Source organism: Triturus cristatus, chromosome 7 (genome assembly GCF_964204655.1).
Source record: "Triturus cristatus chromosome 7, aTriCri1.1, whole genome shotgun sequence".
Classification (NCBI taxonomy): Eukaryota; Metazoa; Chordata; class Amphibia; order Caudata; family Salamandridae; genus Triturus; species Triturus cristatus.
This window is the reverse complement of record NC_140590.1, coordinates 1740706314-1740733607: the sequence shown is the minus strand read 5'-3', so window position 1 is coordinate 1740733607 and position 27294 is coordinate 1740706314. Positions and strand designations below refer to the sequence as shown.

Genomic DNA, 27294 nt, shown 5'->3' with positions numbered 1-27294 from the left:
GGTTTAGTCATCTGAAACATAGTATAGAATCAATAATGGCAGAGTATATACAACTGCACATGCGTAATTCTCTGTGTTGCCCCTGCGCACCCAGGCTGCTGCGCCCCATCAACTCCCGCCGCCCAGAGGTGTCTGTCCGCCCTGCGCACTCAGGCTGCTTCACCCCATCGACTCCTGCGGCCCAGAGGTGTCTGCCTGCTCTTGTGCACCCAGGCTGCTGCACACTATCCACTCCCACCGCACAGAGGTGACTGCCCACTGCTGTGCATCCAGGCTGCTGCACCCCATCTACTCCCAGTGCCCGAAGGTGACTGCCCATTCCTGCGCACCCAGACTGTGCACCCTATCCACTCCCACTGCCTAGAGGTGTCTGCCCACACCTGTGCACCCAGGCTGCTGCACCCCATCTACTCCCAGTGCCCGGAGGTGACTGCCCATTCCTGCGCACCCAGACTGCTGTACCCTATCCACTCCCACTGCCTAGAGGTGTCTGCCCACTCCTGTGCACCCAGGCTGCTGCACACTATCCACTCCCACCGCACAGAGGTGACTGCCCGCTGCTGTGGAAACAAGCTTCTCTGCTCACCTTCCGCCACTGGCGTTTGTGCAAGAGGGTCCACCACGTGCCGAAGCAACCTTCTCAGCCGTTGCGTACACGCGGTCAAGCCGAGATCACAATTCAGAGAGTACATAAATCCTTGTTTCATGTACCAAGAGCCACTTTGTCAGTCATTGTAAGTTGGTTTAATTTATTTCAATGTGTCCCGGTAAGCATTAATAAAAATTGTATACACGTGCATCAGTTTTTGGAATAAAATGCTGTTCGAGTAAACTTCAGCTTGCACTTCAAGCCTCCTTTCAACATGTATCTAAAGTCAGGCATTGAGGTCTCATTGAAACATAAAAGGGGATTGAAAGCTTCAAGTCGTGCCTTAAAGGTAAAATATAATGCATTCATCGCTGTGCTAATGCAAGATGTCTAAGAAGGAATCAAGACCTCTGCCTGTCAGGGCTGAAGCCTATGCTCTGCGATAGTACGGAAGAAACAGAATAGCAGGCGCACGTCCCATGAGGGGAAACACTCTGGCCACAGCTGAGAAGGAAAAGATGATTACCAGCAAATTAATTTGGCAGAAATGGCATCGGGAGTCCTTCATATCTCTAAGGACTCCATTCTTGTGCGGTTATGTCAACGAGGTCTGCGAGGTAAGCCGAAACTCCTGCCGAGCCGCCGCGGAGCCCCCTCAGCAAGCGGCCATCTTCGTCTGGCGTCAGGCCACATCCCTCGACAATGGTACTTTCTGCTCCTGCTCTTCCAGGGCAACTTAATGTGATACACATATCCTTTCTTCCATAATTTCCATTCATTTACTGTAGTTTACCTCGGCATATCTCTAAGTGTTATTTTAGCCATAGCAGATCTGCTGAAGGTACAGCAGGGTGGTTGTGCAGGTGCCATGTTCAATGCAAGATTTTGCTTTCCAAAAACACACTTTCTAAGTGGGAGTTTTATTGTCAAAAGGCAAACAAATAACGGCCATGATGTACTGGATGGTTTCCCAGTGTGCTAGGTCATTAGTCCTGATTCCTGCTTGGATCTTGACAGCAAGAAATGTTTCCTTTGGAAACAATCTGAGGCTAAAACTATTCACTATGGGCCTCATTTATGAAAAGTGACGTATCGCTGTGTGAAAACATCGATGCGTCACTTTTCACTGCGCTCTCCCTGCGACACCAATGATGCGTCATATTTACAGTATGACGCATCATGTCACAAGGAGTTACAGATACATCAGTATTTCTGACGTATCTGTAGGCGCAAAAGTGACGTATTGCTGAAATGTGTCACAAAAGTGACGCAAATCCAGCAATGTGTACTTTCACATGGGCAAGTCCCATGTTGTTAGTGCCTGCGTCAGTCTTACGACTGCCATGAGGCAGGCTTAAGATATTGACGAATTAGCGTCCAAGAAATGGCGCAGTGAAATCTTATAGATTTCACTGCGTCACTTCTACGACTCTTCCTTGCGTCAAAACGCCCCCCTTGCATACATTATACCTGGTGCAGGTATAATGTCGCGCAGGGGTTTACAAAGTGACGCATCTACCTAGATGCGTCACTTTGTAAATATGACGCAACAAGGTGCATTTTAGAAGGGAGGAGGGAGAGTACATACAAATGACACAACCTATGTCATTGGACGGCCCACACCCGTGAATATTTAATTTTAAGGCTGAGACCTGATACCAAATGAATAATAAGCACTCAACGGTCCCAGTCTCTTCACAGATTGTGTTTTTTTGGTAAAGCTTCGACGCATTTCGATGGGAATTTTATATAGCCTTCTTTATCAAGACTGGGATTTTTTTGTAACTCTCACAAACATATAGGTTAAAAACTGGAACAATTAGGACCACCTCCTACTGTAGTCAGGTGAAGAAAAAGACATTCCAGGCATAAAGATACCCTAGGAAGTCAGGAGCATATGCCTTCGTGTGTTCTACTTTGGTCCAAATGGGAGATATGTAGATTGTCTTGAGGAATCTGCAAGGCACACGGGTAGTAAACATGCATGGGTCACAGACGTTGTTAGCCTCGTTCTGACGGTTTTTATGATTCTCGTAGTACTCAGTTTGTCGAGAAGGAGGCATAAATAAGACTGGTCTAGTACGGCTTTAAGTCCACTTTATAAATTGTCTTTTGCACAAATGAGAAGCCGTTTCATAATTAGGGTTTTTAACCTCTTCAGTGCCCCGCCCTTTCCACGCCCTGTGCCGGGCGTTTCATTAGCGGGCGGGGTTCATGACGAGATAGTCTCGTCATGGGCACTGAAGGGGTTAAGCCTTTGCACCGTCTTCACGTGTTACTCCTGGCGTCATCCGGGTTGGAATAATCCTTGGATCTACCAGGCTTTTCCTGATAGCCCAGAGCAGGAAACATGTATCGGAATGGCCGCCCTCAATAAGACCAATTTCTGTCAGGCCATCAATCACAGATTTCCTCGGACGAAACCAGTGGAAGTTCCTCTATTGGAATCATGGTAGATCCCCTGACTCCCAACATAACAAGGGACCTGCGAGTTTGGTGGGGAGAGTACTCTGCTATGTTTGTGGCGAAGTAATGTGCCCACCAAACTCTAAATAAGCCCCATACTTATAAGGTGAATCAGAGAATATTGGAAAATGTTAACTATAGAAATGTAGTCATATGAAATATTTTAAGAAAATTAGACTAGAGAAAGCTCAATCGCTAGTACTTCTCTTGCTAGACATTTTAAAATGTATACATTTAATAAATTTACCCATTGTGGTCGAATACTGAATATCCAGTGATATTTCGCCTCTCCCTTCAGTGCCTCAAGTCCTAAAAAGATGAAGCACCTTTTAAAACCTCTAATAGTAAGAGTGACAGACCACTGAACAAATGGTTTACAGATGACCTCAAGAAGAACCAATTGCACTTTTGGCTTTTAGAATGTAAATGACACAAATGCCATTCGAAAATCACCATGAGCTACAGATGGCATTGAAGCACTACAAAAAATAGCTTTTACAAGCAAAGATGACATCTATTGGTTATAGGGCTTTACAATTGGTAAATGTCTCTAATGCTCTATTTCTTTCATTACTGTCCTTATTGAAACCTATTTGTGCTACCTCTAATATCTCAGTCGTACAATAATTCTGTGAAAATCCAGTATGTTCCTTCATTACCAAGATTCAGAAAATCATACAAGCCATGCCCATCTCAATCCATATAACACAGTCTCATTTGGCCAGGTTTCACCTTAGCAGACTCTGAGGAATTTATATCTTCACGCAGGAATGTACAATCAGAATCCCAGGAATATCTTTGACCTGTCTCCTCGTCACTCTCACCAAAATTATCGATCTCTTTCTACTCTCTTGTATTTTACCTCAGGACTGGATAACACAAGTCATCACCTTGACAGAGAAGAAGGGAAACGTGGGTAGGAGAGTCACAGAGAACTACTTACCCATTTCTCTATGACCATCCTTGGGACTATTAATGGAACAAATCATGACAAAACAGCTCTTCTGTGCCTTAAGGTTCGGAAATTGGTTTTTAGTCCACGTCTGAAGCAGAAACAGTGATTGTAAATGTGAACTCAGATACATTTTGGATGAAAATGATTCAGTAGCAGCAATTTTGCTGGATTGTTCTGCCACTTCCGCTACAGTCTTCCTTGCCATTCTTATGAGCTGGCTTAGTCAGCTGAAAATCGTGGGCTCATTGGAATCTTCCTTTGTCTACTCTCTTAATGCCATGCTCAACAGCCTTACCACATGAGCACATTGAGTGCCAAGCCCCTTAAGGCTCCATATTCTTACCATTTCCCTTTAATATTATTTTGAATCCCTTGACTGCCTGGCAGTGTTGTATGCCCAAGACACACAAGTCACTGTCTTCCTTGACCACCAAGCACCAATATCATCCTGAAGCTGATTTAACAACTGTTAGAGGTTCAGACATGGATGAACCAGAAATTACTCAGATTAAAGCCAGCAGATGTTGGTGGTGGGCAAGGATTATACCACTGGTAAAACTGTAGGTGGCTCTCTTTTCTCTCACGTTGCAGACTGGCATTCAAACATCCAAGGGGTGATTGTTGACACGGCGCTAGTACTGAAAGCGCAAATCACAGCAGTATCTTCATCTTGCGTTAATTTGTTAAAACTATGAGCCACATTTTACCTTTCCTGCCATGCCTGTCTTGGCATGTGTTATTTTGAGAACTGACTACTGGGACCCCCTTTTCTGCGGGCTAGCTGAAACTACTATCAGCAAGTTAGAGGGTAAACAAAACTTTGGAGTTTAAAGAGTAGCTCGTCTGAGCAGTCATGTCTTTCAGGCCAGAATCAGCGTCCATTGGTTTCTGGTAAAAAAGAGTCTTAGCTTCAAATCACTATTTTGGATGCTTATGTTTTTCTGTTGTACACAGAAATCCTGTGTCTGAAAATGCTTTAGTGTATACAGTACTATAGGCCTTTATGTTAAGCTTTCATTAGTACCTTAGGTGTAAAGCCACTCACTCCACTTCCACGGCCCCCAATACTGGAATAAGCTTGCTCCACTCTTAAACGGGCCATCCACTGAATCATGTCACAGTACATCTCAAACTCCTTGCTGACATCATCAAACAATGTTGCATACCATTTTACTAGGGACTTACAAGTTAATTAAATGTGTCGATTGGGTGTAAGTCAATTTTACCATGCTTAAGGGCGAGAGCACAATCACTTCATAACTGGTCGGCAGTGGTATAGTGAATAGAGCCCTAAATGGCAACAAAATGGGTTTATTCAGAAAACAGGAAGGTGAAGGCAAAGAGTTTGGGAATAACCCTGCAGAGGTGGGGTAAAGTCCAACAGTCTGGCTACAATGATAATATTGGAGAAATCTTTTTGTTATAAGGTATTGAAAGTTTTCTTTGATTGATGATTATTGTTGACTTTTTCTATCGTAGTTCAGTCAGGTGTTGTCCATTTTCTCATTCAGGTAATTTTCAAACTTTTTAATTGTTTAGATCAATTCTTTGAAGATGTTGCTTCTTATGATTGTGGTGTTTCTGTGTTTCAGCACTGGGGATTGAGGAATGTTGTTAGTATTTTGTGAAATTTATTAGTAGGGCAGTCTGCTACAGTTAAGCGTGATGAATAGGGGTTCTGATGACCCTTTTGTATGTACTTTCATCTCCTGACATTCTTAATTTGTGTTGTATTATTCAGAGTAGTGTTTCCATTCTTTTGATGCTGTTATTAACCCATGTGGTGTTCTTTTTGTGGTCAACCCTGTATGTGGTTTTTGTTGCTATCTCTTTGTCTAGTGCAGTGGAGAACCAGTTGTAGAAGGTGTGTATGTTTTTTGGCTGCATGTTTCAAGTGTGTTTTCAGTTGATGTCTAGTTTTTTTCTATTTTATGTACTAGTGTTTGTTGTTGGTTTTGGTGTCTTTGTGGGGTTGTTATTGATATGTGTGTTGATCTTGAGAGTGATGATGTTCTGGTTGCTCCAAATTACGGGGTAACTGTGGCTTTTCGTAAAGGTACAAATATGACACCAAGAGTCTGTTCTGCTCAGTGAGTTGGGTCAGACATGATTAACTGGAGGTGGAAGGCTTCAAGGTTGGTGGTTGTAAAAACTGTGGTTTCAGTTAGATTCTTCTTGTCAAACCATATGTTGAGGTCTCCTAAAATGTACTGGTTTGGGTGCTCAAGATGGGTGTTGGTTACTTTATTAAATTAGATGTCTTTAAAGTTGCCAGTGTTGCATGGTGGTCTATAAATTAAGAGGTTGGAATAGGTTATAGTTGGAGCAGGGTGACAATCAAGGATTTTCAACTTTGCACGGTGGGGTTTTCAACTGTTGTTATTTGTAATGGTTTTTATGGATGACAGTCAGGCCTCCTTTCCTTTTGCTAATACAATTTTTGATTAGGATGAGAAAATCAGATGTGTGCCCATTCCAGTGGGAGCCCCACGGTGGAATCATATCTAAATCAGTAAAATCCTGCCATTAACACTGGCTAACATCTTCATTGCCATATGGCTGTCCAGTGGACTGGTCTAAAGCTGACAGTGGCAACAAAGTCAATTACTGGCACTGTCAAATTCAGAATGTGAATTCCAAGTGAACAAAGCTACGGCTAAGGCCCTATGTAAGACTATCGTGTTGTGTTACTTTTTGTATTATTTTCAGTGGCCTGTCATATAACAAAAATTGTCTCTAAGTTAGACCTAAAAAATAAATAGATGTCAAGAGGTCAGCTCATTCAGTTTCACCTGTTTTCTAGGATGAGGAATGATCCTTTTCAGAATTATTATTCAATGCATATTTCAGCAAGCTGAGGCACATACGTTTTTAAACACTCAAGGAAACACAGATCCATCCATTTGTGAGGTTATGACTTCTAATCACCATTGTCCTAGGTTGTAAATAAACAAGCGCTCTTCTAGAAATGCTTGAATAACGTTAACAACCAATAACCAGTAACCAGTCAAGTGATTTCTGATAATTTCAGCTCTTAAATTATATTAAGGGCCAGGTATACAAAATCACAAAGTCATACCTGGTGATGCACAACATGTGAAGTCTTGGAAGGGTAGTTACTTTCCTGCACAAAAGTTACTTTGCACTGAAAAGGTTCCCTTTTCTTAGCACAAATTGCACTTTGTGCTGCTTTATGGTGCTTTGCATCTAGAAAAGCTTACATGGGTGGTGCCTGGGCATTTTAGCACAGGCACCCATGGTGTTTGGGGCAAAGCCCAATCTACTAAGGTAGTTATTTTATTTTATTTTTTATTTTACAGATTTGTAGAGCGCATGGCTGCCCATGGGCGTCCCAGCGCTGATAGACAGGAACCTAGTGAGAGATGCTTTATGGGAACAGCCATGTTTTAAGTGCTCTACGGAATGAAAGAAGGTTAGGTTGGGCTCTGAGGTTAGGGGGGAGCGAGTTCCAAAGTTTGGCAGCGTTAAGTGAAAACAGTCGGCCGCCTGAGCGGGCTTTTCTGATCCTTGGAACTGAGGCTAAATTGCAGTTGGAAGAGCGGAGAGTTCTGGAGGTGGTGTGGGGTGAGATAAGATTTTGGAGTATGGGAGGGGCCTTGCCATGCATAATCTTGTGGGTCGTGCAGAGAGCCTTGAATTGAATTCTCTCTTGGATAGGGAGCCAGTGAAGGGCCTTCAAAGACGGTTTGGCTGAGCAGCGACGATGGGTACCTGTGAGAATGCGTGCTGCCGCGTTTTGGGCCGTTTGGAGTTTTGCTAAAACTTTTTTGGGGGCCCCTAGGTATAGGGCGTTGCCATAGTCTAAACGAGATAGTACAAGGCCGTGGATGAGGAGTTTGCGGGATTGAGTCGGAAGCAAGGGTAGAATTTTTCTTGCCGATCTTAGCAGACCGTGACAGGTTCCAGCGGTTTTCCGTGCTTGGGCTGAGAAGTTGAGTTTTTCGTCTAACCAGATGCCCAGGCTCTTAATTTCTGGTTTGGGCACAGGGGGGGGGCCCCATGGCTGACGGCCATATGGAGATGGAACTGTATAAAGATTTGTTGCCTAAAAACATGATCTCAGTTTTTTCGTTGTTCAACTTGAGGTGGGAGCTACTCATCCATTTTGTTATTTCGATCAAGCAGGTATGCAGGTTGGGAATGGAGAGGTCTTGCTGGTTAAGGGAGACCACAAGTTGAGTGTCATCGGCGTATGTCAGGAGTTTGATGCCATGGGGGCGACGACCTTCTCAAGGGAGGACATATAGACATTAAAAAGGGTTGGGCTCAGAGACGAGCCCTGTGGTACCCCGCAGTTGATGGCTGTGGGTCTGGACGTAAAGGTGCCCTCTATCACCTGAAAGAGTCGATTATTGAGGAAGGATTCTAACCACGCCAGAGCCATTCCTGTGACTCCAAGGTGTTTGAGTCTTTGGATCAGGATAGAGTGGTTGACGGTGTCGAATGCGGCGCTCAGATCCAGGAGGATCACTGCCACTGATCCCCCTGAGTCTATGATCTTCCTTGCCTCTTCGACTACCGCCAGTATTGCGGTCTCGGTGCTCTGGCCTGGCCTGAATCCCGTTTGGGAGGGTTTCAGTAGTTTGTTGGACTCGAGGAATTGGGAGAGATTTTGATTAACATGTTTCTCAGCTATTTTACTGGTACCTGGGAGTAAGGAAATTGGCCTGTAGTTGCCGAGTTCTAGTGGATCAAGGTGGGGTTTTTTGAGCAATGCTTCCACCATTTCTCTTTTCCAGCTGGGGGGGACAATACCTAGGGAGAGTGAGTAGTTAATAAGTTTTGTCAGAATAGGTAGAATAGTGGATCCGACTAGTTTCAGGATGTTCAGTGGAGCAGGGTCGGAGGGGCTGCCACTTTTAATGGAATTGAGTATGCGGAGAGTGGTATCAGTTGTGAGCGGAGTGAAGGCTGACAGCTGATTGTTGGGTGGGTTGACGTCAGGGGGGGCACTGAGGGCGTTCAAGGAGGTAGGGGGGAGTGAGTTAATGATTTTAGTAATTTTAGAGTTAAAAAATTCTGCAAGTTCATTGCAGCGGGTGACTGAAGGTTCCACCAGAGGGGGGGGATCAGGTGTTTTGAGTAGTTTCCTTGCTATTTGATAAGTTTCCCGGGCTGAGTTGTGCGAAGATTTAATTTTATCCTCGAAGTGGTTGATTTGTGCAGCTTTGATTGCTTTTTTGTAGGTGACAAGAGTAGTTTTATATTCGGTTTTCCTGGAATGGTTGAAATTTTTCCTCCATTCTCTTTCTGACCTTTTGCAGGCTTTTTTTAGGAGTCGCAATTCATCAGTGAACCAGGGGGAAGGAGACTTTTTTGGGGAGAGTTTTGTCTAGAGTGTTGGCAATCCAGGCTGAGAATTCTGCATCAGCACTGATGGGGTTGTTGTTGGGTGCAGGAAGGGAACTCTCTAGGTGAAGTTTCCAGGTTTCTACATCAAGTTTAGACCAAGATCGTGAAGGTTTGCTGGGAGGGGCGGTAGTGCGGGGCGCACAGGAGATCTGCCAGTGTAGAGGAACGAGGAGGTGGTCAGACCAAGGGACTGGAATGGGATCACGGATAGTAAGGTTGTGAATGTTGGTAAGAACTGGGTCCAACAAATGTCCCAAGGTGTGAGTGGGTAGGTGACTTAGGAGATTCAGGTGAAGGGTTTCGAGGTCTGCTATCAAGTCGGCGGTCTGTTTGACTTCTTTTTTATCGAAATGGATGTTTAGGTCGCCCAGGATCAAGCATGAGGAGTTGGTTGCGGTCGGGGTGTACGAGTGTTCCGTTAAGGATTCACAGAACTGACCTAAAGGTCCTGGGGGGCGGTAGATGAGGAAGCCTGATATGGATTGGCATGGGGAGACCTGGATAGCAAACATGACGTTTTCACAGTCAGCGAGGGGGCTGCCCTGGAGACGGCATGACAGTTGGTCTTTATGGATTATGGCAATGCCACCACCTCTTCCTTTAGGTCGGTCTAAGCGCTGTATGAGGAAGCCCGGGGGAAGGGAGTTGACAATGTCAGGGTCTGAGTCCGGTCCCAGCCATGTTTCGGTTAGGAAAAGCACTTCTAAGTTGTCGTGTTCCAATAGAAGGTGGATTTCTGTCGAGTGCTTAGGGAGAGATCTGCAGTTGATGAGGGCCATACGTATCGGGATGGGGGGAGGGGATATAGATACAGAAGGGTTAAGACTGTATGGGCAGTGGGCGCATCGGGTAGAGGGGTGGTCAACGAGTATGCCATGTAGGCATGAGTCATGTACCTTTTTGTTAAGGTGTAGCAAGTCGTCTTTTTCATATCTCCAAGTCTGGCTGCTGGATTTAGTAGTATGGCTTGGCTCTGCGCTCTGCCTAGCGCGGACGAGCGCAGACGAGCTTGCCTTAAGCACGCCTTCGGCGCGCCATCGTCGTTCCCGCTGCGCTGCCTGGACTGGCACATGGTTTATAGGTGGTGTTGGGAGGGTGGGCGTGGCCAACAGGAGTGGGTGTGTCCCGTGGCTCCTCGAGGCCGGTGATGGCGGCTAGCGAGCGATTTCTGTCCCTGAATAGTGTTTATGTCGACTGTTTGGGGAGTTCAGGTAAGTGCTGGGAGAAGGTTTGCAAGTGAATTAAAATCAATTAACACAAGATTTAAAAGCAGTTTTGCAAAGTGGCTCCCGGCTTTTCGCCTCAGGAGGTTCAAGTCTAAATGCGGTGCTCTCAATCAGCGCTCGTATTTATACTTGGTGGAGGGTGGGTGTGGCCAACAGGAGTGGGCGTGTCCCGTGGCTCCTCGAGGCCGGTGATGGCGGCTAGCGAGCGATTTCTGCCCCTGAACAGTGTTTATGTCGACTGTTTGGGGAGTTCAGGTAAGTGCTGGGAGAAGGTTTGCAAGTGAATTAAAATCAATTAACACAAGATTTAAAAGCAGTTTTGCAAAGTGGCTCCCGGCTTTTCGCCTCAGGAGGTTCAAGTCTAAATGCGGTGCTCTCAATCAGCGCTCGTATTTATACTTGGTGGAGGGTGGGCGTGGCCAACAGGAGTGGGCGTGTCCCGTGGTTCCTCGAGGCCGGTGATGGCGGCTAGCGAGCGATTTCTGCCCCTGAACAGTGTTTATGTCGACTGTTTGGGGAGTTCAGGTAAGTGCTGGGAGAAGGTTTGCAAGTGAATTAAAATCAATTAACACAAGATTTAAAAGCAGTTTTGCAAAGTGGCTCCCGGCTTTTCGCCTCAGGAGGTTCAAGTCTGAATGCGGTGCTCTCAATCAGCGCTCGTATTTATACTTGGTGGAGGGTGGGCGTGGCCAACAGGAGTGGGCGTGTCCCGTGGCTCCTCGAGGCCGGTGATGGCGGCTAGCGAGCGATTTCTGCCCCTGAACAGTGTTTATGTCGACTGTTTGGGGAGTTCAGGTAAGTGCTGGGAGAAGGTTTGCAAGTGAATTAAAATCAATTAACACAAGATTTAAAAGCAGTTTTGCAAAGTGGCTCCCGGCTTTTCGCCTCAGGAGGTTCAAGTCTAAATGCGGTGCTCTCAATCAGTGCTCGTATTTATACTTGGTGGAGGGTGGGCGTGGCCAACAGGAGTGGACGTGTCCCGTGGCTCCTCGAGGCCGGTGATGGCGGCTAGCGAGCGATTTCTGCCCCTGAACAGTGTTTATGTCGACTGTTTGGGGAGTTCAGGTAAGTGCTGGGAGAAGGTTTGCAAGTGAATTAAAATCAATTAACACAAGATTTAAAAGCAGTTTTGCAAAGTGGCTCCCGGCTTTTCGCCTCAGGAGGTTCAAGTCTAAATGCGGTGCTCTCAATCAGCGCTCGTATTTATACTTGGTGGAGGGTGGGCGTGGCCAACAGGAGTGGGCGTGTCCCGTGGCTCCTCGAGGCCGGTGATGGTGGCTAGCGAGCGATTTCTGCCCCTGAACAGTGTTTATGTCGACTGTTTGGGGAGTTCAGGTAAGTGCTGGGAGAAGGTTTGCAAGTGAATTAAAATCAATTAACACAAGATTTAAAAGCAGTTTTGCAAAGTGGCTCCCGGCTTTTCGCCTCAGGAGGTTCAAGTCTAAATGCGGTGCTCTCAATCAGCGCTCGTATTTATACTTGGTGGAGGGTGGGCGTGGCCAACAGGAGTGGGCGTGTCCCGTGGCTCCTCGAGGCCGGTGATGGCGGCTAGCGAGCGATTTCTGCCCCTGAACAGTGTTTATGTCGACTGTTTGGGGAGTTCAGGTAAGTGCTGGGAGAAGGTTTGCAAGTGAATTAAAATCAATTAACACAAGATTTAAAAGCAGTTTTGCAAAGTGGCTCCCGGCTTTTCGCCTCAGGAGGTTCAAGTCTAAATGCGGTGCTCTCAATCAGCGCTCGTATTTATACTTGGTGGAGGGTGGGCGTGGCCAACAGGAGTGGGCGTGTCCCGTGGCTCCTCGAGGCCGGTGATGGCGGCTAGCGAGCGATTTCTGCCCCTGAACAGTGTTTATGTCGACTGTTTGGGGAGTTCAGGTAAGTGCTGGGAGAAGGTTTGCAAGTGAATTAAAATCAATTAACACAAGATTTAAAAGCAGTTTTGCAAAGTGGCTCCCGGCTTTTCGCCTCAGGAGGTTCAAGTCTAAATGCGGTGCTCTCAATCAGTGCTCGTATTTATACTTGGTGGAGGGTGGGCGTGGCCAACAGGAGTGGGCGTGTCCCGTGGCTCCTCGAGGCCGGTGATGGCGGCTAGCGAGCGATTTCTGCCCCTGAACAGTGTTTATGTCGACTGTTTGGGGAGTTCAGGTAAGTGCTGGGAGAAGGTTTGCAAGTGAATTAAAATCAATTAACACAAGATTTAAAAGCAGTTTTGCAAAGTGGCTCCCGGCTTTTCGCCTCAGGAGGTTCAAGTCAGATTGGGCTTGGCGTAAAACAAATACCACATCTTGAAAGTAGACACAAAATGTGTAGAATTTTTTTTATTTCTCCAAACAGATGGACCATGCCACACGTGGGCTATCAATTATGAAATTTGGACCGCAGCGACTTTTTAACTTCCCTTGACCAATATTTACTAGCAGGTTACCACCACATTGCAATCACATACAGGAATATGCATACTTGTACAGCTGGTGTAACTTTAAACTGAGGGGTTCCCACATCAACTTAGATGCACCTGAGAACACTGGGTAATCGATTTAGACTCTAAGAGCCCCATTTATGGGGTTTTTGTTGAAGCGCAGCAGGCCTTGCTGCTGCGCTACCGTACGGCAAAGTAAAAGGGCAGGAATTTGCCGTATTTATTAGATATATTCCTGTCCTTTTCCCCTGCGCCAGCGCACAATGGGATACTGTGCACCAACACCAGCACCTTTTCACCATGGTGCAAGGGTGCCTGCTTCGCGGGGGAAACCTTCCTGCAACAAAAACAATCATAAGAGGCATTTTCCTCTTTCTATGTGTGCTGCGGAATGCAGCACACATAGAAAGAGGAAAAATGAGGAAAAATAAAGATATTTCTCCTTGTTGTGCATCCCTTACGCCTTCCCTGGGGAGGCATACGTTTTGGGTGCTGCCTCAGACTTACAATTTCTCGTAAATATGGGGCATTGTCAAAAAGCCATGGATGTTGCTGGCAACGCCCCCAGCAACACCCATGGAATGCCCCTTTTACTCAGTTTTCTGCGTGAAAGGGGCACATATTTATAACGCCATGAAAAGCCATGTAACGTGGCTTTACGTGGCCTTATAAATATGCCAGTGGCACATTGCACCAGAGGAGCATCAAAAAAGTGATGTTCCGGTGGCGAAATAGGCCCTAAACAGGTAATAGGCCATAAATGAGGACCTAATTCTGAAACTTTGCTTTACTTGACCTACAAATCAGCAGACAGACCAATTTCACTGATTCCACTACTGTTAGATTTAGGGGTCTCTAGTTGGCAGAGGTAGGTACCTTTGTCCAAATAGGGACCCTTGCATCTAGTCAGGGTAAGGAGGTACACTCCTAAAATAACCCCTGCTCACCCTCTTAGTAGCTTGGCACGAACAGACAACACTACAGATGGACACCACCCAAGTTGTATATCAAAAATAAGTATTCTTTATATAGATTAAACACAAGGCCATAAATGACAAAAATCCACAATACTGTACTTTAAAAATGGTAGAATTAGATTAGCTCTCTTTAAATGGTAAATGCGACACTTTGAGTCAATGTACCTTTGAATGTGTAACGCTATACAACAAAAGTGTTACAGGGAAGGTGATTCGTTGGTTCCTTACACGCAGGAACGGTGATGCGTCAGTTTCTTACTGCGCTTCCGTGGCAGTGCGGCTAGCAGCGCCGTGATGCGCTGAAGATCCGGTGCGCTGAAACAAAGATGGTGTCTTCTTCTTGATGCGACACGCTTCTCCGATGTGGCGAGGTGTCTCGACTCGATGCGTCAGCTGCAGCGGCGACACCCTTATTCCGTGATGCGACGACAGCGGCTTTGGTGGCGACACTCTTCTCCGACGATGCGAGACGCTTCCGCTCGATGCGACAGCTGCAGCGGCAACACCCTTGTTCAGTGATGCGACGACAGCAGCTGCGATGGCGGCACGCTTCTCCATGGATGCTATGCGCTTCTGTGGTGCAATGCGACAGTTACAGCGGAAACAGCCTTGTTCAGTAATGCGACGGCAGCGGCTGCAACGGCGACACGCTTCTTCGATGTTGCGAGACGTTTCTTGTGATGCGGTGCAATGCGACAGCTACAGCGGCGACACCCTTCTACTGTGATGCGACGGCAGCGGCTGCGATGGCGACACGCTTCTTCGGTGTTGCGGGACAATTCTCGTGATGCGGTGCAATGTGACAGCTACAGCGGCGACACCCTTGTTCACTGTTGCAGCGGCTGCGACAGCGACACACTTCTTCCTGAGTCGCACTTCCAGCTCCTTGCGACACGCAGTCCCTCAGAAGGCCCAAATACAGCTACAGGCACTTCCAAATAACTCTTGGGGAGCTGGTGGTTGAAATCTGTTGTCCCTGAGACTTTAGCAGGAGGCAAGCTCTTTTCTAAAGCCCTTGGAGATCCTTCACAAGTTGAATAAAAGTCCACACAAAGTTTCTTTCTCCTTTCTTTGGCAGTCAGGCAACCACTGCAGGTCGATCCCCAAGCAGCAGTTAGGGATAGTCTCTCCTCAGTTTCTCTTTGGTTCCTCTCCTCAGTAAATGGTTCTTCTTGTTTCCCAAAGTGATCTAAAGTTCTGGGGTCTGGGTCCCCTTTTTATACACAGTTTCTCTTTGTTCTCTGAAGGCAGAGAGGCCTTTGCCTAGTCCAAACTTGTTCTGGTCAGTCCTGGAGCACTTTGTTGACATGACTCCTTCTTTCCTTTCACAGTGCAGGGCAGAGACATCAGACGCACCACAGGAGGTGGAGACAGCATTGTGGAGGGAAAGCACAGCCCTATTCAGGTCCCAGGTGCAACGCCTCCCACCCATCTACATGGAGATCTCTCTATTCAGCCCTGTGCTGACTCATCCTGTCTCGGGAATTCCCCAGCCCCCTTGAATTCCCCAGCCCCTGTCACTCAAACTCCAGACAAGGAATACACAACCTAGCAGAGGCAGGCTTGGAAGGTTAGACAAGAAAATACCTACTTTCTAAAAGTGGTATTTTCAAACACAGAATGTTAAAACCAACTTCACTAAAAGATGTATTTTATCATTCTGAGTTCAGGCATACTAATCTCGAATTTCTACTATGTTCCATGAGTCAGTTAGGATTATAAAATATAATAATCAAACTGCCCATTCTGGCCTATGGGGAACAGTTAGCCTTGCAATAGTGAAAAACGAAAATGGCTGTAATTCACTATTAAGACATGCCACACACATCAGGGCATGTCCTACCTCATACTTACAATTCACCCTGCCCTTGGGCCTACCATAGGGGTGTTGGATATGAAGAAAAGGGAAGGTTTAGGGACTGGCAAGTGGGTGCACTTGCCCAGTCAGCATGGCAGTACCAGACTGCAAATAGGCTCTGCACTGACATGCCATAGACACACATTTACAGGGTGCTTCTGTGGGTGGCACAACCAGTGCTGCAAGCCCACAGCAGCATTTGGATTACCAGCCCTGGGCACTCCTGGTGCACTGTGATTGGGTCTGATAAGTAAACCAAATCAGCCAATCAGGGAATCACTAATCAATACATCAATGTACAATAGGGAGAGCATATACACTTTAGCACTGATCAGTAGTGGTAAAGTGCCCAGAGTCATAAAACAGCCAACAACAGGTCAGAATAAATATAGGAGGAAGGCAAAAAGTTCAGGGATGACCCTGCAAAAAAGGGCCAAATCCAACAACTACCATAACTATTTGAGTACAACATGAGGACCAACGACCTATCTTTCTATTTGCCTTAAAATAGCCATAGGCCTTGGAGCCGCTTAGGGGGTGAAACACAGGTTGGCTGGCTCAGTCTTTCAATTATATACTCAAGAACCTGCCAGGTGATTTATTTACCATTAATCAAACAATCCTTTACTCATTTCTAACCCACTTTTATTTCAAGAAAATTAATTTTATTGTTTTTATGTATTCATACAATATGCATAGTAATACAGTGAATAACATAAATTGGTGTATACATTCAATATGATTACTTCCTATATTTCCAAATTTACATTGAATATGGTGGGTTAACAATGATTAAAATATTGATTCATCATAAATAAATTGGCTAGCAGGTTCTTGAGTATATATTGATTTGTTATCCCCCGTTCGTGAGCCACTAAATAATTGTTTGGGCTTCCCCTCCATAGAATGGCTCAATCTTTCAATTATCCAGTACTTAAAAGGAAATAAAAGGTTAAGTTGACAACGTAGATGCTGATCCCTGCTGTTTTTGTAATATCAGAGATTTATCTTGTTGGAAACTACATAGCAATATTGTAAGCTGTTTACCCTGTCTACTTCAAAATGTTGTTTCTGTAAAGCACGTTACCCAGTTTATCCATTGCAATTTATAGTCTTAATCCCCACACATTATTTTACTTCCATTTTTCTTTCCAGGAGGATTGGATCCCACAATGTATCCTGCGGAATGGCTGTTGCACCGAGGAGTATGCTATTACTTATCAAAAGAGCTAAAGACCTGGAGCGAGAGCCATAAGGACTGTTCTTCCAGGCACTCCCGCCTTGTGGTAATACAGGATGAGGAAGAGCTGGTAAGGCTTCAGAGACAGAGGTACATGAAGCATTCATAACACATGAGTTAAATAGAACAAGACAGATGTGATAAGGCATCAGTGATCCAGAACTGGGTACAGCTAGTAAGTTATTAAATATTCAAAGATCCATGTGCCTTCATATTTGAGAAAGAATAAGGTTAGATCTAGAGAGAAAGGTTTCAAATTTCAAGTGATTTCCTGGGTTAGTCTGTAAAGTTGATCCACTGATATTGTGGGCATTGATAGGTTCCTAACTCTGTATATATCGAAACTCTAAGGGGGATATTCACAAGGACTTATCTCCAATTTATCTCCACCTTAACCCATCAAAAGTGGAGATAGATTTAACACCCCATTCACAAGCCGATGCAAGCTGCAGACATCGCCAGTATTCCAGCACTAACTGCCAAGATTGATCTCCATGGTGGACACAACCAACTAACCCTAATGAGATGCAGAGTAGGCGTTCCCGTGCAAAAACACATGAAAAAACCACAACACCACTTTCACAACGAACTGCCAGATATGCGATGCGAGTCAAAACCACGCGATAAGCCGCGGTAGCAGCAGGTATTTAACACCTGCCTCCTGCAGGTGTAAAGCCGGGCGACTACCTGCAGTAGGCAACAGAGCCCCCTTACACAGCCACACCCAGAGAACAAACGACGCCGTGGAACTACTCATCATGCAGCTTGGAGCCCCAACAGGCCCACAACACCCACCACCACCACCCCCAGGACCCAGACCCACCCCACCCCGGACCACCACAGAGGCAGCGCAGAGTAAGACAGCGGACCTACCAAAAATGCACCACTCGCACAGACCTAACGCCCAAGGAAGTCATTGCCCACTACAGGCTCAAAAGGTCAACCATCATCCGCATCATGACCCACATCGCCCACAGGTTGACAGTCCCAACACAGCGGAGAACCAACATCCCTCCGCAGACAAAGCTGCTGGCTGTGCTGCACCTGTTAACCTCTGGTACCTTCCAACCAACAATTTCCAGAGTTGGAGGGGTCTCACAGCCAGCCCTATCAAAGTTCATCACACCTGTCCTGGATGTCATCATCAGCTTCATACCCCAGTACCTTCACTTCCTCACACTGCGCAGGAACAGCAGGAGACCAAGCAAGGCTTCTACGCCATAGCTGGATTCCCGGCAGTGTTGTGGGAAATAGACTGCACACATGTCCCACTTGTGCCCCCTGCGGATAATGCACACCACTACCGCAACGGGAAGCACACGCATTTCATCAATGTGCAGGCAACAGTGGACCACCGGGGAATGTTCACCAATGTCGGGTTTTACTGGCGACTGTACCTCGTCTTCCTCTTCTAATTGCCCTTCCATGGGCCTGGACTCCCCTGTGGGGATTGTGGGGTTCCTGTTGTCGTCTGCAGTGGGTCATGGTGCATCCGTGGTACTCTGCAGTTGATGTTGTTTTTTAGTGGAATTTCTGTATGCTGTTCTTGTGCTTTTTCCCGCATTACGCGTGGGCATTGCTTGCCTTTCGCTGGTTGTCACTGTTTTCTTATCACGTTTGGGCACATCGCGTCTTTTTACGCGTTGAGGTTTGTGTTTTTATCTCCGTTGCGGTGGTTGTATCGCGGTAATTGACTGCGTTTTCGGCGGACTATCGCATGGTTCCGCCGTGTTGTGAATTCCACGTTGACACGGGCTTATTTTCCTGCGATAGGCTGCGATGTGTAAAGTTGCGTTAACATTTTTTGGAGATGTTTAGCACACGTTCTTGTGAATATACCCCTAAGTCACTGCTGATATAGGTGTGTGGTTTGGCTGGAAAAGACGTGCTCTTTACATACAGCGCACCATTCAAGATAGTTGTGAGGTCCCTGTATGTCAACTGGGGGAGACCAATTTATGATGGCACATCAGATTATTTTCAGGGATTAAGGTTTGCCAGATGTCAATCTAACCTCCTTAACACCCAGGGTAGTTTAGCTAATTTTACATCATTAGTGGTTCAATATAGGTGCGTGCTTTGAGTTGAGTGAAACAGTTGATTCTTTTTTTTTTATTATTTAATTTCAAGTGCCTGAAGGGATGGAGGTGCTATTGGTGGATAGTATAGTAATTCAGTCCCTTCATGTCCATGCACTCCATTTTACCACCTTCACTTCTCGAAGGAATAGTCTAACTGGCAGTGTGGTTCGCATAGCTGTGTGCTGTGCAGTTCATATCTTCTCTAGAGATCTGATCCAGTTTGCATTTGGAGTTTGTGCATATACCTTATCTATTTCAGAGCACTTTTAATTTTGTACTCTAACAAACATTTCTTCACGTAAAAGAAATCCAAGGAATGTTCTAATTTAGCAGTACACTTTAACCTGAGCTTATATTTTTTAGCTAATTTTCTGTCGAACACCAAGACACATTTTAAGCAGCCAGAGGTTGTGTGCACTGTACACAATCTCCAAATTGTATTCTTTACCCGGTGTCTTTGTATTACTGGAACTCATCAATGAAAGCCTACAATATTTTAATGTGGCCTGTCTTTGTGCCAATGAGTTGAACCTCTTTGCAGTGTGTGTAATGTACCCCGCACACAAAACTCTAAATTTCTCATCTTTCGCATCCGTGTCTTTTCCAAACTCGCCCCATACAGACCAGGAAATAATCTACAATAGATATATATTCTACTTATCCTTTTTTTCTGACATTTCACCTAGCACACTCTGTCCTTCTTAATTTGCCTCTGCAGCTAAATGTATTGACTTAATATGACTATGCTGTCTTCTGTGGTTTGCTTTTACACTAGTGGTTATGCTACACAAAGTGTTAAAAAGATTAAATAGTCTAATACTCAAATAGAAGACAATCAAATATTCCAAATGTACCCACAAACAGAACATTTGGTAATGTGTATGGTACACATAGTAGGCGTATGTCGTGTTTAGTTGGCCAAAACAAGTGTATAACAGTGGAACGCACACAGAATAATCTGTGGTTCTGTGCTATGTGTGCTGCAGCTTTTAGGTGCATAGCTATTCTAAAATAGGCTGTCTCCGCATGTTATTTGTATCTTTCTAGCTCTTCCTAGCTCCTAGCGAGATCAATACCATTCAAAGAACTACAAATCAAAGAATGGGAATAGAAATACTTCCAGTATAGATGGTTACCTTCGAGTATGCCGGACAAAATGCTCTCTAAATAGATAACTTAAAAAATACTCTTAGGGCCAGATTAGGAGTCTGGCAGTCTGAGGACTGCTAGACTTGTGGTGCCGGATCCAGCCATCGTCGACCACCCGATTATGACTCGGGCAGTCGGACCGCACTAGAACCACTGGCTCCGCCAGGGAACTGCCATTCCCTGGTGTAGGAGCAGCGGTCAGAGGCCGCAACATGCTTGGTGGGACAGCCACGGTCCCATCCAAGGATATTTCGAGGTTCCTCTCAGCCAGGCTTTTCATGGCGGTTCCACCACCATGAAAAGCCTGGCAAAGAGGAAACGAAGGGGGATCAACAGGGCTCCCATGCCTCAGGCATATGTGGATACACACAGGGGTCGTAACATGTGCCCCCTGTGTTCATGCACATAGGTTCCTGCACGGCATGGACTTTGCAAGCGTGTGGGTGGTATTTTAATGTATAGAGTGATCGGGTCCTGCCTTCTCAGCACTAAGTGCAAAGGTTAAAATAAATGAGGAATGGATGTTTACCCTGGCACTATGGCTTTTACTCCACGCACCTATCTAATACATCACTGCAGTCAGCATCACAAAAGTAAGTGGATTCACTGAGGAAGTGGAACGCTTTTTGTGAATCTATGTCAGTGGCGTCATTTGACTTTCGAGGCCATGCCTTGCAGGAACCTTGTGAGGTATTCCCATTTCGTAGCCCTTTGAAAAGGCACCGGCGCCTTTGGGAAACGCCACGCTGCCCGCCTGCCAGAACACTGTACAGCAGCAATCGGGCGGGCAGCGGTGACCTTCGGCAGAACGGCTGTGCGGAGGTTTGCACCACCGCTCTGCTGTAAATTCATAAACTTGTGAGTTAGTTCCCTGATAGTTGTTTTTATTGCTTTTGTGCGTTTGTCCTTGTTCCAGTGTGTGTGCTAGGTTTGACTCAGGTCTATTCTGATGTTGCTAAATACAAATCCTTGAAAGCAGAGTGTGGCAAAACCGTGAGAGCTGCCAAAACTAGCTTTCCATATAGGGATTGGGAAAAACAGATGGCAATACACTTTAAAAGTACCATGACTTTAGTTTCTCGTGGATATATATGTTCTAAGGTAGACAGGATTTGTGCATTTGTGAACAATTTGTCAATGAACCTACCTATAAGTATCTTCTTGGTGTAGATCTCTGTGCAAGTACATCTGGTTATACATCTGGTTTCGATAAAGCAGATGCAAACTGTGGAGAAAAGTTTAGAATCTAGGCATCGGTCAAGGCCTTTTAAAACTTTTGCAAACATTTCCTTTGGACACAGGGGTCAAAGTATGCCAGGTAGGCGGCGCTTTGTATCCAATGCCTTTCAGGTCTTGACTGAGACAGTGCATGCACTGTCGCTTGTAAAGATTGTTTGTTACCTTGAAGAAAAAAAAGGAAAAGGGCTTTGGGCCCGGCCATTACCTACCATTGATTGGCTTCATTTTTTTCTTGTTTTTTTTTTTAATGAGTGTGTCCGCTTTTATTTTTAGTTTAGTTTGTCTCCAAGTGTTTGCTCTTCCTTGGAGCAAGGACCAAGTACTAATTCATTTCTAGATTAGTGTTCTTGTGAGCGGCTTGTGCTCGGATTGTTGTTCTTTTTGTTTTTTGATTGTAAGACACTTGATTACAGGTTGGTGAGAACTTTGTCTTACCTCCCTTTACCTCTACCCGCCCTAAACCCTAAACTCACCCTTACCTCCCATCCTAAATTCACCCTTACCTACCTTTACCTCAACACCCTAAACCTCCAAATCACCCGTATCTCCCTTTATCTCTACCCACTCTAAACCGTAAAATCATCCTTTACCTCTACCACCCCTTAATGCTAAAATCACCCTTACCTCCACCCTTGCCTGAACCCTAAATTCACCCTCACCTCCATTTATCTCTACCCATCCCTGAACTCTCAAATCACCCTTACCTCCCTTTACTTGTATGTAAACTCTAAAATCACTCTTACCTCCCTTTATCTCTACCTATTCCTGAACCCTAAATTCAATGTTGCCTCTCTTTACCTCTAACCATCACTGAACCCCCTAATCACCCTTGCCTCCCTTTACTTCTACCCACCTCTAAACCCTAAAATCACCCTTACCTCCTTTTACCTCTACCCACCCTGAACCCTAATTTCACCCATACCTCCCTGTGGCTGTACCCACCCTAAACCCTAAAATTACACTTGCCTCTCTTTACCCCTACCCACCCCAAACCTTAAAATCACCCTTACTACTTTACCTCTAACCATTCCCTCGACCATAAAATCACTTTTTTGAATAACGCAAAAGTAGGCTATTTAAAAACAAAAATACTTACCTGCTGGGTAAGGTATTACATTTTAAAGGTAATAACACTTACCTGGCACGTGCCACACAGTTAAGTACCTCGCATGGTACTTACCTATGTGGTTAGGACAGCCTGGTAAAGCAGTGTACTTCCAAAGCTCCTCACTTTCAGTTGTACTTTTTAGGTCGAGGGACCATCCGGTCTGCCGAAGGCAGAACCGGAAATCCGGAGATCTTATGTTTCTTAGAGTGGCTATTTAGCCCGCCTCGCTTTTTGCCTCTCCTCCATTGGCTGGCTTCCTAAACGGAGGCCAGCCATTGGAGGAGAGAGCCGTCCCTCCAAATAGGCTCCGTCTTTTTCAGATTCGGGGGCGTGTTCCATGCTGTTCTTACCACTTTTTAGCCACGCCCTTTTTTAGGCGTGTTTTTCTCTCCTCCAGCCAATGGCAAGAGGAGAGAAAAAGAAACACGCCCCCGAATCCGAAAACGCCACTGCGTTTCTCCGAGGCATTTCTGCTTTGCCTCGGAGAAAGGCGGTGGTTTTCATGGCGTCCTCTCCCCCTGCTCTCGGCTCCCTCGGTGCTCCCGTGTCCGGCTGCTGCTCTGATCTCCTCCTCCTGTCCTCTCAGGCTGTGCACGCAGGTATTTGCCACTGCCTCTTCTACCCGGCTGTCTTTCATTCCTTCCTTTGCTCTCCACCCTCTCCATAAAGTACAGCGCGTGCACTTCGCTCTTCTATGCCCAATGTTGCCTTTGGGCCGAGCTGCTGCCTGGCTTCGGCACTGGGAAACCAGTCCAGAGTCCCCGTTTGGCCTCGACATCCTGTGATTCTGGGCAAATCACTTAATCTCCAATGTCTTAAAAAATAATAATGTGACTTTGTGTAATGTAATCTGGAGGTCATCGAAAGCGCTCTAATGCCCTGGGATCAAATCCGCGCTAAGACTGCAAAGAATAAAATAAAAATCCGAGCTCTCCGAGCCTTTCCTACCTGCACACGCCAGTCCTCCCTGTCTTTGCTTTCAGTGGCTCTCTGTCCTTTCACTGCCTCCCCTCCCCTCCCCGCTTGCTAGTCAGTTCCAGCACTTGTTTCCTTCTCTACCACCATTCGCACCCCCCACCCCCTTCCACACACCTCCCATGCCTAAGTAGGTGCCTCATACATCAGCCTCGAGCCCCGGAGCACACAGGAGTCGTGGTGCGCGCTGGGATTTGCCAGTGCCTCTTCTACCCGGCTGTCTTTTATTCCAACCTTCAGACTAAACATATCTCTGCAGTGGGTGCATTTACCCACTGAGCTGATTTTACCAACTTTTCAGAAAGGCGCATGCAGAGAAATCTTAAACCTTTGCTTCGTTTATTTTTTATGGGTGAATACCTCCAAATCAAGGGCTTGGTTATTCATTGTGCAACAGTCGGTGGCACGGGACCCAGAGATGTGAACGGGACCTGCTCCACAGTTACAGCAGTGTTTTAACTACCAATCAAAGAGATGAGTGGTCCAAACACCTTACTTAATATATCCCGACATCAAAAGTGCCTTATTTAGGATGGGAGTACCTGGGAACATCACATTGCTGTTGTGCTGCCCTGTGTGTGATGCCTGTAGTACTCCTTGAGCTGTTGTGTTCTAATTGCAACAGCAGAGTACATTGTTTTCCTTTTCATTCACGAGTGTATTTTGACAATGCTGCATGTCTGCTTTCGGTGACCTGACTCCTCGCAAAAACAACATTTGCACCCAGGTACTCTTGCTGCATGTCCATGTACACTTGCATAATGCTGTAACCTGAAACACACATGGCTTCCCCGCAGGGGCGCCATTGGTGCGGAGGGCGCAGGAGTCAGAGGAACAGATGCAAGGAGTCTCTGGGCTGTGGCCTCAATGTTCAGGTCCCTAAAAAGATTTGCCATGACCCACAAAGGGAACTGCACACCTTTGCCCATCAGAGCCGTAATGTATGCAGCTTGGCCCGCCCCTCCTGCCCGAGCACGATAATCACTGCCACGGCAGCATCTGTGTTTGAACATGTGGAAACCCTGGTTCCCTGGACTCGTGTTTCATTAACACACTAAGCACTGGTGACAAAACCGTGACTCGTCTCTCATTTCTAAGGCGCAATAAACCAGATCGGGGCTTCTTAGCTGCGGACATTGCAACTTTTAATGTGTAATGTAAATATTGTGCCTTTTTCTCCTGCTGTCCCCTTTGCTGCCCCCGTGATTCTGTGCCTTTTTCTCCTGTCCCCTTCGCTGCCCCCGTGATTCTGTGCCTTTTTTCTCCTGTCCCCTTTGCTGTCCCCGTGATTCTGTGCCATTTTTTTTCTCTTTGTGTCCCCTTCGTTTCCCCCAGTTACCCTTTCCCCGGCCTGCAGACTTCCAGTAGCTGCCCCGGTGTCTACCCCATGGGGATGTCGTTCATTTGTTCACCTCTCGTGTGCGCTGCGAGGGCGCCCCTCTACAGAATGCTTGAAGTTGTGGGGTACTGGATGCCATTATACCCATCTTTCATTATGCCCGTCTGTCAGAGCCTCAGCATCTCTTTGCCCACAAAGTAAACAAGGAACACCCCCCCACACATACACACCCCCATAGGCATACATGCCAACATTTCAGAAGAGCAAAGTGGGAGATTAAAAAATATAAATCGGGAGAATGGGGCCTTGAATCGGGTTACTGTCATGTATGGGCTTTGAAAGTGTGGCTGTGTGTGGCTGTGTGTGTGTGTGGCTGTGTGGGTGTATGTGTCTGTGTGTGTGGGGGTGGCTCTGTGTGTGTGGGGGTGGCTCTGTGTGGGTGTTTTTTTTGTAGGTGGCTCTATGCGTGGTGGCTCTGTCAGTGTGTGGGTAACTGTGTGTGTGTGTGTAGGTGGCTCTGTGGGTGGCTCTATTTGTGTGTGGGTTGCTCTATGTGAGTGGCTGTGTGTGGGTGGCTTTGTGTGTGTGGCTCTGTGTCTGGGTGCAAATGCAATCGGTCTCACATTTGAGAGTGATTAAGCTATTGACATTGTAAATAATAATGCCGTTTCTTTAAATGTTTTAAAAACAAAAACATTAACCAAAATAATGTCAGGAGCAATTCCAATAGCTCTAACTTTAACAATGCCAAGACCATTGCAATGTAAATGCAAAAAAAAGCTAATGCCAATAGAAATGACAATGCCATTTATTTAGGGATACAAAAATGATAAAAAAATAATGAGCAATACCAATAGCTCTGCCTATAATATTGCCGAGACCATTGCATTGTAAATGCTTGTTTTCCCTTTTACTTGCACTCATTTCCTTTCTCCCCATCCCAAATTGCTGTGTGCCCCACACTACCATCCTCCTCCTGTGTTGTTGCTGGTTCGGTCTGTCCCTCTCCCCTGTTGTTGCTTGCCCAGTCTGCCCCCATGCCCTTTCCCTTCGTTGCTTGCACCATCCCAACCCGCCAAAATGCAAAGTAGTCACACCAATGGCTTTGAAGATGCTCCCTGCTTTGCATTGCATGCGGGGCCAACAAATCGAACTACAGCTCAGAGGTAAGATAAGTGAGATTTTTTCCTTGAGTCCTTTTCATGTATTTGTGAGTTTTAGACATTGCAACCATGATATGATTCTTCTCGCTTTTGACATCTGCAGATCACTTTAGGTAGATTGTTGTCATTGCATCTGTTTATGAATTGTGGCTATCATTTATTTGTGTAATGCTTAATGTGTGCTTTTGTTAAAAAAAGACTGATACATAAATGTGTATTTTATTTTCCTGTTGGTTTGTGTTTTCTGACAAGTTGTTATTACCATTTGTTCCTGAAAATGTTTTTGGGGGTGAAAGGAGAGAATAATCCCATAACAAGGAAACAAATTACTACCCTTCCTGGTCAGCAATGGCCGTGTCACAGCATTTCTGCAAGTTTCAGAGACCGACTATGTTTAGTGCATCTTCTATGTGTGTCAATGGCTCCCAGGTCCTGCCAGGGTAGTATATGCTCAGGTGCTGCCTTCTTTTGTGCAAGTACTGGTATTATATTCCAGGTAGATATCATGATCATCAACATCACACAGGAACAGTCCTTCAATGACCTCATATGACAAAGGCGCAGCTTAATATACCTAGGTACTAACTCACATATTGAGAACTACGTCCTATTCTGAGGTAATGTTTTTGATAAACATGGCGTTGTTGGCTCTTCTGCCTGCAATTCCTAGTTTCAATCAATTAATCCAGAAAATCCAAGCATATATCTGTTCTTCCTTGTTACCTTGCATCATCCCTTGTTTATGGGCCTTCCCATTCAAGCCACTGATATTGTTCTTTTTCAGTGTAAACAATAAAATGCCATGAGTGCCTATGTGGCTATGAAATTTGCATGAAGGAAAAAATCCCAGGTTGCTTGTTTCCAGTCTAGGGAGGACCTGACTTGGCTGGACTGTTCCCATAAGGTACAGGGTCAAGACTGATTTGCATATGGTTGGGTTCAAACTGGGGTGGCATGGTGAGCAAAAGAATGATGGATTAAACCCAGGTCTTTGTGACTGTGGATGAATGTTTGCATTGTTCAGCATTCCGTCCATCTTTTGTTTCTTTTGCTATGTAGCAACAACACATATTCTTGTGCATTCTTTCTGCTGAAACTATTCATCCATAACATTCAGGGCTATTGGAAAAGGAAACT

The 27294-nt window shown here is 45.8% G+C and overlaps 1 protein-coding gene across 1 annotated transcript in view; it reads left to right on the top strand.

The window, feature by feature from the left end:
• The window catches only part of LOC146812970 (killer cell lectin-like receptor subfamily F member 1), a 221483-nt gene that overhangs the window by 169528 nt on the left and 24661 nt on the right, over positions 1 to 27294 (top strand). The window contains exon 5 of the mRNA XM_085614649.1: positions 17019 to 17173. Coding sequence (XP_085470775.1) covers positions 17019 to 17173 — 155 coding nt within the window. The remainder of the gene's footprint in view (positions 1 to 17018; positions 17174 to 27294) is intronic.